Source organism: Mizuhopecten yessoensis, unplaced genomic scaffold (genome assembly GCF_002113885.1).
Source record: "Mizuhopecten yessoensis strain PY_sf001 unplaced genomic scaffold, ASM211388v2 scaffold11185, whole genome shotgun sequence".
NCBI lineage: Eukaryota > Metazoa > Mollusca > Bivalvia > Pectinida > Pectinidae > Mizuhopecten > Mizuhopecten yessoensis.
This window is the reverse complement of record NW_018408922.1, coordinates 92,086-106,959: the sequence shown is the minus strand read 5'-3', so window position 1 is coordinate 106,959 and position 14,874 is coordinate 92,086. Positions and strand designations below refer to the sequence as shown.

The following is a 14,874-nucleotide window of genomic DNA, read 5'->3' as shown; positions in this document are numbered from 1 at the left end:
AAACCACCCACCTCTTAGTTCTTTATTAATCCTCATTGTATTGTAAAATATGGCGGTTAGCAACGTAATGAAGGACTGTCGTTTCGATAATGTTTCTCCTACCTACGTTATTCATGTACAGATGTATACCGTCAATACAAATCTAACTACAATAACTGCTTCTTTACCGTATACGTCATAGATAATGGCCGAGGTTACATGTACCATTCGATACGTTTCTTATTAGCTGTTCAATTTAAAACCCTAATATACGTATAGACTGAACAAACTCAAAGAGTTAATAGAGACACGATATTTAATGAATCATTTATCAATACTTTGCGTGAACAAAACCCGCGTATAGCTACAATTATAATTCATTGAGAATTTATAATTATCCTGGCCATTGAAACGTACTGTTACATGACTAGAAATGTTAACAGCGCGACAATGAAACAAATAGATTAAGTCGATTCAAAAACAAAGGACGATCCACCAACATTAATAATCTATTTTATATTACACACGACTTCGGGTGAGCCACACCATTAACCAGATCTAAAACACAGATTAATGGGGGGTTTTCGGAACACCTCTAGACGTATACTTTATACATCAGTAGTGGTATACCTCCTCAATTACTTACTTACATGTACATGTATAACAAACGAATGGTTTTGCCCGAACAGTTTGGAGCTTTTTTGTCAAGGAAAATCAGAACATAAGTTTTGGAAAGTTGTACGCTAGGAAAACAGATCTAGAATGGTACGTACTGTTCATACATGTATTAATGTCTTTAATTGCTTTTCTGACTGAAATAGTGCAAGACGATTTCAAAGATGGGTATAGACGCTTATTTTCAATCTGTTGATTTATCATTGGTATGCATATCTTGTTTTAATTTACCCACAGCCGGATTATATACTATGCGAACTGTAAGATACGATTAAGCAGCATCATGGTGTTTTGACGTCCCGACAGGATTAAAGCCATCAAGCGTCACATATTGGTGTTGTCTTCGCGGGACGGGTACACTTTCAGATTCAAGTGTTCTGAATTTTTACACTTTATAATTCGATGTTCTTATATACCGCTTTACCGACTTTGTGTCGACGCGTCATTATACTGTACATGTATGCATCATATTTCTGTTACTCGAGAGATAGTGGTTCAACAAAATCCAGCTACACAGAGAATCAGAGGGCAAAACCAATTCAGTAACCACTGTCGTATTGTTGCATTTATCCTTATAGAATTGCTTTTTTATTTGATACATATATTCATAACTTGTTTGGATAAAAAACATTTTTAGATATTGCAATATTACCGAAAATTAGCTGAAATTGATCTTCAAACATACGCATCTGCAGATACACATGTACAATTTCCCCACAACACTTCACGATGTATTGAGGGAAAAAGACGTTGCGAGAATCTGCCCTGATGCAGCAATAGCTAGTGACATCCGATGGAAGTTCAATGCACATCCATTTGATGTTTGTACTTCTCTGTTAGTGATATTTGAAAGGCATGTATATTATCATAAATAATCTAATAAATAATTAATTAACGTTATTATGTTTTTGGCAGGAGGGGGAGGAAGAGGAAGAGGAACCGCCACTGCCTAAAGAACTGTTAGCAGGTTAGTATTCCACTTTGTTACTGTACCAGTAATGGCTGCTACATGTACTGATAGACAACATTGCTGACCCTAATTGCTGGAGGTATAGAAATAAACATTGAGACGAACTTGTTTTTTTAAAAGCCTTTTCGTTAAAATAAAATGAAACTGATATTTATTCTGCTTGTAGGAATGATATATAATTTTTATTTAAGCCAAAGGTACTTATAATTGAATCATCTCCAGTTGTTCTGTACTATCTAATAAGTGAAATCCTGTGAAATGATCAGTCATGGAATTATCAACCGATTAAAAAGCCACCAATCAAAAGTCATCTGATTAGTTTGGACAGTTTAATTATTCTGACATTTTTAAGATTAATAAAATATTATCAACATTAAAGTTCAAAGTCTGGATTAACGGAACAGCACAGTGCATATCATATATATCTCCAAGTGTATCATCTAACATCGAACAACAGACCGTTTAATCTTCTTTTATAAACAGAAAATTCAGAATAAACGATTTTGTTAAGATTCTATATTAACCCCCTTCCCAGCATGAAGTAGGGTACAGCAGGAATAGTCCCCCTTGTACAATGATACAGAAATATGGATATGACCCATTACGTTTTGTTTCAGAATTTGCTGAGGCTTTCGACTTCTTTGACATGAAACAGACTGGCACTATAACGACACAGGAACTGTTTTCCGTCCTCAGGGCCATGGGTCAGAACGCTACAGAAGCTGAACTCAACAGCATGGTCAACGAAGTGGATGCCGATGGTCAGTCCACCTTATGGTTCTTTTCTTTTCACAAGACATAAAAACATACATTTAACATCAACGTGCCCTGCTTTATAATGCATTGGTACGTGGAGTTGTATTTTCGATTTGTTTAGAAGATAGGAACTAGTATATTGTCACACAGATTGATGCGGGACCATCATTTCTCCAAACTTTCATAAAATACATACATTTGTAACGCATTTATTATGTATTGAGTTAGCTGAAGACATAGAACTGTGAACGGGGAATTATCTTACACGAAATCAAAGACACTGAATGCTCCTTTTCATTAACAGGCCGAATTTGCTCTGATTTAATATTCTTCTAACTCATGCATTTGCCCAGATGTACAAATGGGTACAGACATGTGGGTAACTATCATGTGAAAGACCAACGTCCTTCCACGTGAGACTCTTTTCTCCCTCAATCATAAAACGTCAATCATTTGGAGGGAGAATTTGAATGTATCACTTCCTTCTGAACGTCTGTAGTAAAGGTTGTCAAATGTGTCCTTATATTTATTTACAGTAAAAACTCTTTATACTGCCACAGGTGCTCTGACATTTAAAAAAAAGTTCTTGGCGATATATCGAGGAGGAACATTAAAAATCATTTAGAAAGATTAGTATGCATTAAAACTATACGCCAGTGTTAAATATATTGCAGGTAAAGGCAGGGGCATTATATCGAGGTTAATTGAGACTGTTTTTACTTACATAAAAACATTAATTCGAATATCAATGTACTCCACAGGAAACGGAACTGTCGAAATTGACGAGTTCGAAGAGATGATGCTAAACAAGATAGACGAAGAAGTTGGGCCGGAAGTGGATGAAGAAACCTTCGCGTTATTTGATACAGACGGGGATGGTTTTATCGGACCGGAAGAACTTCTGACGATGATGCGCAAGTTCGGGAAGAATGTGTCTGAGGATGAGGTCAGGATTATGATTAAAGATGCCGACAAAGATGGTGACGGTAAAGTAAGCTTTGAAGGTAAATATTACGAACCTAGCAGTCAGTTCAGCTTCATTTGTGTTATCTCTATGATGAATTATTTTATATCGTTTGATTTGAAATAGAAGAAAAATAGAACAAAAAGAATGTCACAAATTGTCAACTATAAAGAAAAAATAAATATGTATATAATCAACAAATTCAATATCACTTCGTTTTTTTTCATGTAATTTTATGATATGTTTCAGAATTTTGTGAAATGATAGCCGGAGATCCTTGACGAAAACACGAATTGCAAAAAGAAGTGTTTACTTTCCTAAAGGACATCAAATACTTCTGTGGAGTGAAATAATATAACTTGACGTCACGGGATATGACCACATGACGTCACGCCACAGGCAGATTGCCATCATTGTTCCGCAGAGTGAAGATAGGGCGAATGTGATCCATAAGTCCACTGGAACGTCGTTAGAGGATCATGTTCTAAAATTAGACAGATTTTAATGAAATTATTGTCTCGTTAATGAAGAAAATCCCATGTTAAGTATCCAAACTAACTATTTTTTCAGTTAACTGTTTTCATCATGTTTTGTTCATGTAATAAATATCAAATTTTGATTTTTTGCGTCTGTCGTAATTATAGTTAGAAAGGGTGCGCCCGCTGTAATGTAAGGAAGAGTGCTATCATTGTATGTTTATTATATTGGTTTGTGAGTCAATTCATCCTTGTGAGAAATCAGTTTAAGGATCTCCATACCACTGCCAGAAGCTCTAACTACAAATTCGTCTGAGTGTAAACGTTCAGCAGGATTTGAACCCTATACACTTCAGATTGTTATACTGTCGCTCCAACCCACTGAGCACCATGATAAATGGAAGTGTCCTGGACCAACTGTGCTACAGTTGTATCCGAAACCAAATTAAGGGGAGGTTACTGTGAATAAGAAAAGACACTGCAGGTTAGACTTCTGACATATTTGTACCGTAAAGAATTAAGTATTAACGTCAATAAGATAAGATAAGTTTGGAATGGCGAAATAAGATTTAACTGCAGAAGTCAGTTTGGAATAGCGAAACAAGTTTTAATTTCGGAAATCACCTTGGAATGAAAAAATAAGATTTAACGTCAGACACGATTAGATATTAGAATGAAACAAGAAAAATAAAAACAAGGACAAAGCAACTAAAAAAAGAACAAAGAAAAAAACCACAACTGGTTCCAAGGAAACATAAACACTTAATAAAAGACATTATGAATCTGCAAATAGATTAAGGCGAAACCACGTGATCTGGATCTGGTACCCGTCATGATGCCTTTTGATAAGTGGAGAAAACTAATTAGGTCATGATCGAATTCAAGTGCATAAAATCTTTAATACTGGTAGATATGGTGAAAATCGGGCATTACGGCGACTACAACATTTTTTTTCGTTGAACAACGATTGATGAAAGCCTACCAGGAACAAAAAAAAATGTACATTTGTGAGTTCTGTGAATTTTAAACTGATCAAAATTACCATCTTCTTAGTCCAAGGGTTCCGTCTCAGCATCACATGGTTTTCGCACATGCCAACTCTTAAAGTTATTTCAATATGCGGGTTGATGAAGACTTCGGACAAGTTTTATGGTCACCCTCATGTTCCTCTTGTAAGATATTCTACATTTTATTTCTGTGGACGATATGTAGGTGGATGTTTTATTTATTTATATGCTCATTATCGCTCTGTGGTTTTGTTGTCCCTATCCATGGTCACGATGTGAGGACGTGATATAACTTGGATTTGACGTATATTTACATAGCGAGTGACTTCAATGAAGGAAGCAGAAAACGTTTTTCCTTTCGGAACACTTGGTCTTATTTACCTTCTACTTTTTCAATGTTGTCCATGATATTTTTTTATGAGTTCATAATTTGCCCGAGTTCAAATTATCGTTTTGTCAATACTTTGGTATTTTCTTGTCGCCTTTTCAAGTAATAGAAATAGGATATAGTTGAACACTACTAGGAATTACAGCTCAATTCATATTTCAATAAATGGTTACAAATGCAATGCACAACATATGTAGATATATAAATTCCCTCTTCAAACTGCTCTGACCTTGACCTCCACATGAACAAGTCAGCATACCCACACGGGTATCGATAAAAGTTATAGAAAAATATTATTCAACAGCGTTAAAATACAAGGACAAAGTCCATACATTAATATATAAACAGGAACTGAAAAGACAACATATATAAAAGGAACAACACTTAATTTTCCATTAAACCGGAAGTGAAACTATCTTTTCCGGAAGCATGTTGTCTGTACCACAAAAAGCGGCACCGATCACGACGGCTTTTGGTACAAAAAACCATGGCCTTGTTAAAGCAAAACAATCGACATGATGAACTGTTAGATTTAAAGTTAAAGACCCTGTCCTATTGGGAAAAGGCAATTTGATTGACGCTAAATAGGGTTGTTTGTTTACTTAAAGGACCAATCCTTAGTAGACCCATATTACATGTAGCCCCTTTCTTACAAACATCCCTTTAAATCTTTATGTAAGTAGTTTCATTCCAGATTCCCCTACAACACGGCCCCTGGGGGATCTTTTAACACCAAACAAAGCACGCGTCCTTTAAATAAATCATGATCATCAGCATTTGAATTATTTGTATGCGTTAACGATAATTGAAATCACTGGAGCTGTTGGAAGGTTAAAACGGCCTTTTGAATTGCTTTTGTAAACACAGGAAACATTCAGCGTTATTTATATTAAATTACGTGTAGGAACTTTAAATCAATTGACAATAATGTCATACATAGCACAGGTTTGGTATATGCATATACAAATATTTTGTATTGAGGGTCTTCGCAAGTAGTCATTTCTAACGCTTGTGATAAGGCGTGTCTAACGAGCAGACATTGACTGATGCTTTGAGGACTTTTTGCGCGAATTGTTTATAAACAAAAGGCCGTGGAAGTCAGACATAGCCCAGATACGATCTATATAGCTAGCATATCGAGTAGGAAGTCCAACGACCGTCTCCCCTGATGTTCATCACAGACTTTCCTACATTCTCCCACTATAGATAGGACTACACGGACAGCGTACTGGTCGACGGGGCACCTATATAGCACCACAAGCCTGGACGTGGCATTTAAAGGCTTTCTAACGTTGTTCATATCTCCAAGGCGTGATTATTACCGACAGACAAGGTAAGTACAGATACAAAAGGTCTACCTAGATTAGGGCAGCGATGTTGACAGGTAAATATCTCCCATTGTCAACCATCAACAAAAGTAAACATTGGCGACGATTTTAATCCTTGATGTAAAGAGTCCGAATTTATATCAGCATTTTGATCTCATTAATCCGTTCCTTGTGATAATTTCGATCTATTTGTCAATTGACTCCTTGAGATTTTATCTTGTATATATAAATTTGTTTGTCGCCTTAGGTGTCTAATTGAGAGATTTAGAGGCTGTCCGCAAGGGTTCCAGACAACTCCCATCCTCTCCCTCTCGCCCTTTCACAGCCTTAGAAAATTGCATACATTTCTTACACTTAGACCCTTCTAGTAGGTCATTCGGACCTTTCCAAGATTTGTTATTGGATCTTCGCTGCTCTGAAGTAAATCAAAAATCCTGTCAGAATATATAACATAGTAGGATGTCAGATAGCCAAGGATAAGATTATGTGATTCCAATTATCTTTATAGTAACTAGATAATTGTCCCATGACCGTGACAATCAGAAACTGTCATCGTCCTCAACGATCAATCGAGGTAGAAATCAAAATGTCGCCACTGCCATTTTCGTCTACGTTTTAACGGGTGTATGCTGCAGTGTTCTTCATTTTTGCCATGTTGTATGTATTACCAAATTTTAAAGGTGCATCACATGTATGTCTTTTAATACAAAATGTGTATTCTCAATATACATTGCAACTAGTTTTCATCGAACAGTGAAGAAACTGTAGACTTATTTATTTGCAATGTAAACAGTAATGTGTTTACAATTAAATATTTACATTCGGTAGACTTGAATCCTTGGAGGGAAAATACATTTATTGCATAACACAGGTGATCTTATAACATTGTGTATTGCTATACAGTAATGTCGCACCTCATTACGTAATACAGTCGTAGTCTGTTAACCGTTCGCCATGTAGCACTGTTATTATGTTAATTTATATGACAATGAACATAACTGCATTTACGTTTAAGATGAAAAAAAGTTGTTTCCAATAAATAATGATAACAAATTTCATGTAATATTCTACAAATCAGATTTTGAAAATGGAACTACATTTCGTTTGTTTTGTCGTCACGCTGTTACTAGGACCTCCTACGCCAATGCGATACTTGGAATATGTCAAGGAACTGTTATTATGAAAACAAATTAAATATGCTTCAGCTTATGAATGTGAGGTTTGTCTGATTTAACATATTTTAAAAAATTAACAAAGACACGGTGATAAATGTATGGAAAAATATTTGGATTATTCATTTCATCGTTTATAAACACCGCAGCCTTTTCCCCCCTCTTCTGTCATTGTTCGAGGTTGGGGTAGGATATGGAGGTAGTGTTGGGAAGAAGCGGTTGGGAGAGGAAAGGTATGGAGATAGGAGTGATTCCTGAATCCCACCTTAATTAACTTTCATCCGCCGCTGTAGTTTTTCTATTGGTGCCATGGCAGTTCGTCTAGTAGTACGTGGTAGGCGTTGAATACCAACAAAACCATATTAGTTTCAATATCGACCGTCAAACTACCGTTTCATGCACAGTTAATTCTCTATATTGAACCTCAGCTGTAATAACATCGATGGCCGAGCGACAATCGACATAAAAAAACCAATTGACAGGTCGTAAATAAGAGAATGACGGGATCTTTCACACGGTCTGATAAGGTATATAATTGATTTGGATATACTTACTATGTCGACAGGGGTTATTGAAGAAATAGTTTTATATTTTGGTCAGGTTACATGTATGAGGTTATAACTCCAGCTAACCACGTGTAAATGAATAAATGGCGAAGCCGTCTTTGACAAATTTGTTCGTGCTCAATAGGAGTTATCAACTCATAACCTGACCGAAATAGAAAACTGTTCCTTATATATGCAGCACTTTTCTGTGAATGTTTCATAGGTTTTTTTATTCGTTAGTAAGATCAGGGGACACATATTTCATTTTCAAGACCTAATAACATGTGGCTGGTTCAATGAATATAACAGCCTGAAATGTGCATAAGCTTTGGTTAACTCTTGTCAACGTCTTCTGGTGATGACGTCATATAATTGTGTTTCGTAGGCAAAATATTTTGACTTGCTTTCATCCAAAATCTTATAAGCTAGTTTGGAACATATGCATTTCTTGGTTCGCTGAAAGCAAGCATCTTCTAACCTTTGTTTAAACTTATATTGATTTGTTGAAATTGTGTCACAAGCCAGCGCGGAAGAGTTAAAAGTGTATTACGCTGTGACGAGAAAATGTGTTGACATTACTTACAATAATCCAGTCGCTACACACATTGATTTATTTACAGTGTATATTGGAACATTCTACCTGGTATTTTGTGTACGGATTGAAATATTGACAATACAACAATCGGGTATATCGTTGGCGTGTCGGTATATTAATGACATAGCTCTTATCACAACCGGAACTTTATATAATTGATAGCAGGTAGTAGAGGACATATCGGTAGCTGTATCAATATGTGTGTTAGACTCAATCCCTCTATAGAATACATTACTGACTAAATTGCCGACATCTTTTCTAGTGTACCTATATGGAATTGTATATATCAAATCTGCTCAGGTTTAACAATCCTCTCTGTCTACGAGTTGATTTAATCTTCTGTGTAAATGGTCCGTATTTAGTCTTAAAACTATGTCGGCGTTGTAATGGGGATCTTAGATGTATCGAAAGTAACTTAGGACAAATTGAAAAATGAACCTTGAAACACATTTAAGTTGGCGGTAAAGTATGCGGTGAATGAAAAAAAGAAATATAAACATGTATCAATTTCACTGTAGTTGGTTGAAATATTGACAAAACATTATGTGGCTTTCTATGTTATTTTGTGATACGAATGTTTTTCATAATCTCAATATATTTAAATGGGACAAATATTTCGGTAACTCACCACCGCGAAAACGCTAGAAAAGTGCCGAATTACACAGGTTCGATAGAGATAGCAATGTATTTCTTAACCTTTATATATTGAAGCGGAGTATGAAGTAATCAGTTTGTACAGATAACGCAGTATTGGTAAAGATATTTGTATCTAACAATATAACGACCAGACATGTCTTTATTGAAATTGCAGATGTACAAATAAATTATTGTCGACCAAAGTCGCATTTAAACTACAGAGCCTACGCAATATCTAGCCCACTTTGGTAAACATTCAGTCTGCTGAAAAGAATCTCCATAATTTATTGATAGTTATAGAAAAGAAATTGTCTTTTGTAGTAGACGCAATTACGTTCGGTGTACGTCAATATTACAGGACACGGTTGCTCGATATTATATTTTTTATTTTCTGTCGTATGTCAAACAGACAAATAAGCTGTCAGGAAAAATAGAAAAGAGATTATCATGATAAACATGACTATAGAAAATGCTTTTTGTTATATTACAAACAAAATTACATCCAGAATATAAATCTATCAACAGTTTTATGGCTGTATAATCAAGAGGCCTATTATATTTTACCGTTTTTACCCTAGAGAGAAACCTGGTCAAATGAATACGTGTTACTTATATGATAAAGATTGTCATATGATCAACTATTAGATGCTAATTTAAAATATAGATATGCGAAAGAGTTCGACGATCAGCCAGATAATTCCCTTGTAAATGAATTGTCAGGTGGAGCATTGTTTAAGAAATTAAAATTACTGTGTGTTAGGACATTCATTTTAGTACGCTGTGTGGTAATATAAACAATATTGAAAGGAAAGAAAGACATTTAAAAAAAGCAAACTTGCAATATCACTGATTTTACTGTACACGTCTAGATGCGTTTGTATGAAGCATCAAAAAGTCAAAAACTCTTGGGTAGCGTTGTGAATGATTTTGTACGGTTCTATTTCGTGTCGTGTACTGTAACTATTACTTCATTCTGTCATGGTTATATAGTATCGCAGTGTGTTTGGTTTGGAATAGAATAGGGACCTCGACTTTTCTCTTTCCCATTGACATTGTTTTCAGGACTGAGACCATTTTCAAGGTTAAAATGGGTTTCCTTTATTAAAAAGGTTTTAAATTGTCCTTAAAATGACTATTTAAAAACACACTTCAAAGTTATCTACGTGCATCGCTCACCAGATGTTTGATAATTGGGCAAGTAAAACTTTATTAATGTGGAATTGATGATTGGCATATGTAATAAATCCAAGGATTCTGCCTTTTTAAAATGTTTTATAACATCATGGCAAATTGGTTTTGAAGTTTAGTTAAAGCATGCTTCCATCAGTGCCTTTCGCCAATGTAGAACATACCAACAACACAGTACAAAGGTGGTGACAATAATACCATTTTATAATGGGATATAAGACCAGATCTAGGAACAACCTTGGACGTATTCCATCACATATCAGTAACTTGTACAAATCTACTTCAATTACTTGGTTAAACACATTCAATGGGACTGAAAAGGTTCGACTTTCTTAATAAATAAAAGATCTAAGAAAGAATACGTCTTTGTTAATTTTGTATAGAATCCAATACTATTTCCCATTATAAAATCTTTATGAAATGAGCGTTAGCAGGTTTCATAAAAACCAGATGTAATGGGAATGATTTGATACTCTTTCTATCATATACTCACGTAAAATTGTACATTTTTGTGATTATCTAGACTGTAAAAATCAAAGCAAGCAAAGCAAATTTGCCATTGTTGTGAATTTCTGATGCCATAGTAATCAACTATACTCCTATGACCTTACATTTTTTGTTATAACTCATGTTACACATAAATACCACACATAGTCTGAAACGTCAGACAAACATCGAAAATTTGATCTGAACAATAATGGTGGACAAAACGACGTCGATGACGGAATAATGACGTTATATAACCAAAGTATAAACTTGTTTGATAGTTGGAAACCAATCAATAAGTTACAGCCAAGATATAGTTTGTTTCCCAGGAAATACAGGACGTTGTATTGCTTGATCTGGCAACTGACTGTATCGTTTTAGTAAGATTCAACAGGCATATTTATGTAATCGTTACACTGTATAACAAACAGTAAGTGAATACTTTATAGATCAAATAGATTTGAAGCCTTACTTAAATGTCGCATCATGGACCCGGTAGCCATATGACAATCTACCCGGTCACATTATGTTGACAACGGGCTTACAACTATATAGCTACTTACCGCCAACCATATAACGTTGAACGTCAGGCAAAGAACAGTATAGACGAATAATTACTCATTGTCTAGGTCAGAAAGAAGAACCCACAACCTCCCTCGCTTGGATTGTTTGAAGATCATAATCTTATTTTATTAGAACAACAATTGAAACACACAGGTTGTGTTGACATGTATTGAAGTACACAATGTTCACATCAGCCCTCGATATTCGCCTTTTTGTAGATGTATCCGTCCACAGACCCCGTACAATGAACTCGTACATAGCGTTGCGCAGTATTGTTTCAGCTTGTTGCTGTATTGTACATCTAAAGTCAAGTAAATTAAAAACTATTTCAAAACCTAAAATTTCTTTACAAACACAAAGTTCCATCAAAATCTGAAACATACATCCCACCATAAGCAGCCATTATGAAATTTGTGTGGTAAACAAAAACAAAAACATTTTTGTGGGGGTAAAAGACATTTTGGGGGGGTAAAAGACAATTTTGGGGGGGTAAAAGACAATTTGTGGGTGTAAAAGACAATTTGAAATCAATATTCTTCCCATATCAAAAACACATTCTCTGATCTGTAGATGCTGTTCAAGGTATTGTGGACATTTAAAACCATTTGTATGTACTTTCTTGTCGTGACGCCTTAAATATATTGTATAAAACATGCATATGCGTAACCCGTCACTACTCTGGTAAATTAAATGCCTTTCTCTATAGAAAGTATTCTCGGTGAAGGATACGACGACAAATATATACAACTGTTAAAAAGTAAACGCATCAATTATAGCCATACATTTCTTATCAACATATTCAAGAGTATAACCTTACATAAGCAATGTATTTACTGGGGAAATGACGCCATTTCCCAGGAAAATCTATTTTGATGAAGGGGAAAACGTATATATACATTTGTATACGTTTTAAGTCACAAGAGCGGCCTGTACGTCTTTCTAAGTTGTTCTGAATTACTCTGAGGTGACTTAATATTGTCGCAGTGTGAAGTCTGCTTTGTGTAAAGACTGAAACCGGTGTCTGTGATTTTGGTAAACGTGCACACCATTGATGTAACGCGGACATCATACTACAAAATGTTTGTGCTACCTGTGAATCCCGTGAACGCTTACAATGTAAAACAATTCCAGATTATTGCGATAGGATTTTCTTTTCTCGTAATGTCTCCTCGTTATTTTTATAGTTTCCTCTTAATTCGTTGACAAATTGTCGGATGTTTGCGTAATCATCATGTTACCGATCGATGGTATCTAGCCATGAACGCCATTATAAACAAGGACTTGTACGCAGTTCTTTCCGTGGGCCATGTTATCTGGAAAACTTTACATAATTAGTGCAACATTGTGAAGGCGTTAAATAAGAGTACCGATAAAAAGAATATGTTTACAGTAACTGTTCCAATCCCGCCGGGAAACTGTTCGTCGCATGCATGTAATGATAAAATGTAGTGGTAACGTTCTATGCTGAATTTGTCAATCTAAGATATATACTTGCTTTCTAATGTTCAATATTCCAGATACTTTCTTAAGTCAGTATTATGAGTGTTTTTTTTTTTTAATTTCCAGATGCAACAAATAAGACAGAGTAACCCGAACAAGGGATATTACTATGATCCCTCGACAGAAGAGAACAAACAGGAACATTATTCCGACAACGGTAAGTGGCCTAATGCAGATATGGCGACATGCAGTGTCATGTATATTATAACTTGTTTAAGTATTAGATCAAAGCGGTCATTATTGTATCTCCCACGAAGGAGAGTTCCGGTTCATGCGGCCTTGTTTTTCTTGGAATTCCGTGCTCATTCACTATAGCAAAGAGTTATGTACGGCAAATATGTATTGTATTTATAGAGTAGCGTGTTGGGAGGTTAAAGGGGTACATTTATATCCCTTTGAGACTCAGCTAACTTTATTTGTATAAACTTCAATACAGCAAAAAATGCTTTCTTTTTCACAGCGATGGTAACCGTATTTTTGTAATTGCATCCAAACACTATCATGCGAGAAAATATTGATCACCCCATGTAGCACCAAGAAGATAATGAATATCGTATATTCGACCTTTGAAGTAAAACATTAGTATAAAGGGTCCTATTGCTTGTTACACATGTAAATATAAAAAACGGTGTAAGTTATTTCAGTCAAAATATTGTTTTTTTGTCAGATCAATTGATTGAAATAATCTTTCATACATGACCGAAACTACCTTTATAAATACAAAAATTATCACCCCTAGCAAGACTTATTTTGAGCAATCTTCTTGTCCAAAATAAACGATACACTTGTACGCATTTTTCTTTTAGAAAAACACACAAGCAAACATTTGAAAACTTTATAAAGTAATTTCTGTGTGTTCAAAACTTACTCGAAATAACAATTATCATTTTATGTCACAAGGAAGCTTACTCTGCTTTGTGGATGATTCATAAATCTCAGTGGTTGGACGCAACCTAGTGGCTTAAATGTCATCTAGCATAGTGTGCTTGATATCATAGTTAAAACTAACTTTTCACATTTGTAAAGTTATAAAAGGTTTACTCTTTGCTACCTATGTTTCGAAATACTCGAATGCCTTCCTATGATCTTTCGTAAGAATGATAACTCCTGAATTGACGAAATGGCCATAAAGGACAATACATGAACAATGTACATGTAATTCTACTTCTTTAGCTTTCTGCATTGAATAACTACATTTTTAAATATGTGCTGCCTTGTGTTGAAATTACTTGTATAGTGAATGTTTCATCTTAGGGCTAATCTTGTCATCATATAATTACTGTAAACGAACACATTGTTATAAATGCACTTAACTATGAAAGCTCATGTATAAAGTGTTGTCTATTGCATATTTTGGGATGCGCCATTTCATCAACACGATAATATGATAATATTTAATAATACGCTAAAATGAGTACGTTACAGTATGTGAGTTGTTATACGTACTAGATAGTATAACCTGTATCTTATTTGAAATTGTTGATCACTAGGACAACAGAATTTGGGATGTATAATAATAAACGTATATTTTTCCACGTCATCTTTCAGATTTACGAGACTTGGTGGACAGTTTTGGGAGGAACAGGGAAGGGAAAATGACAATAAAAGAACTGCGTATGTGCTTCAATTTGCTTGGATTAAACCC

General features: G+C 35.1%; 1 protein-coding gene across 1 annotated transcript; it reads left to right on the top strand.

Annotated features, from left to right (window-relative positions):
• The first annotated feature begins 606 nt into the window (after positions 1-606).
• On the top strand, positions 607-3,929 carry LOC110440605 (calmodulin-A-like). The gene is made up of 5 exons (XM_021483757.1): positions 607-744; positions 1,570-1,621; positions 2,242-2,385; positions 3,142-3,384; positions 3,594-3,929. The coding sequence occupies exons 1-5, from the start codon at positions 742-744 to the stop codon at positions 3,623-3,625; spliced, it is 474 nt and encodes a 157-aa protein (XP_021339432.1). The 5' UTR covers positions 607-741; the 3' UTR covers positions 3,626-3,929.
• Positions 3,930-14,874: the final 10,945 nt, after the last annotated feature.

What these genes read in the sequence shown, in the direction of transcription:
- LOC110440605 (XM_021483757.1), top strand. An exon ending in CAACGAAGTGGATGCCGATG is followed by an intron (nt 2,386 to 3,141) that starts GTCAGTCCACCT and finishes TGTACTCCACAG; the next exon opens with GAAACGGAACTGTCGAAATT. An exon ending in CGGTAAAGTAAGCTTTGAAG is followed by an intron (nt 3,385 to 3,593) that starts GTAAATATTACG and finishes GATATGTTTCAG; the next exon opens with AATTTTGTGAAATGATAGCC.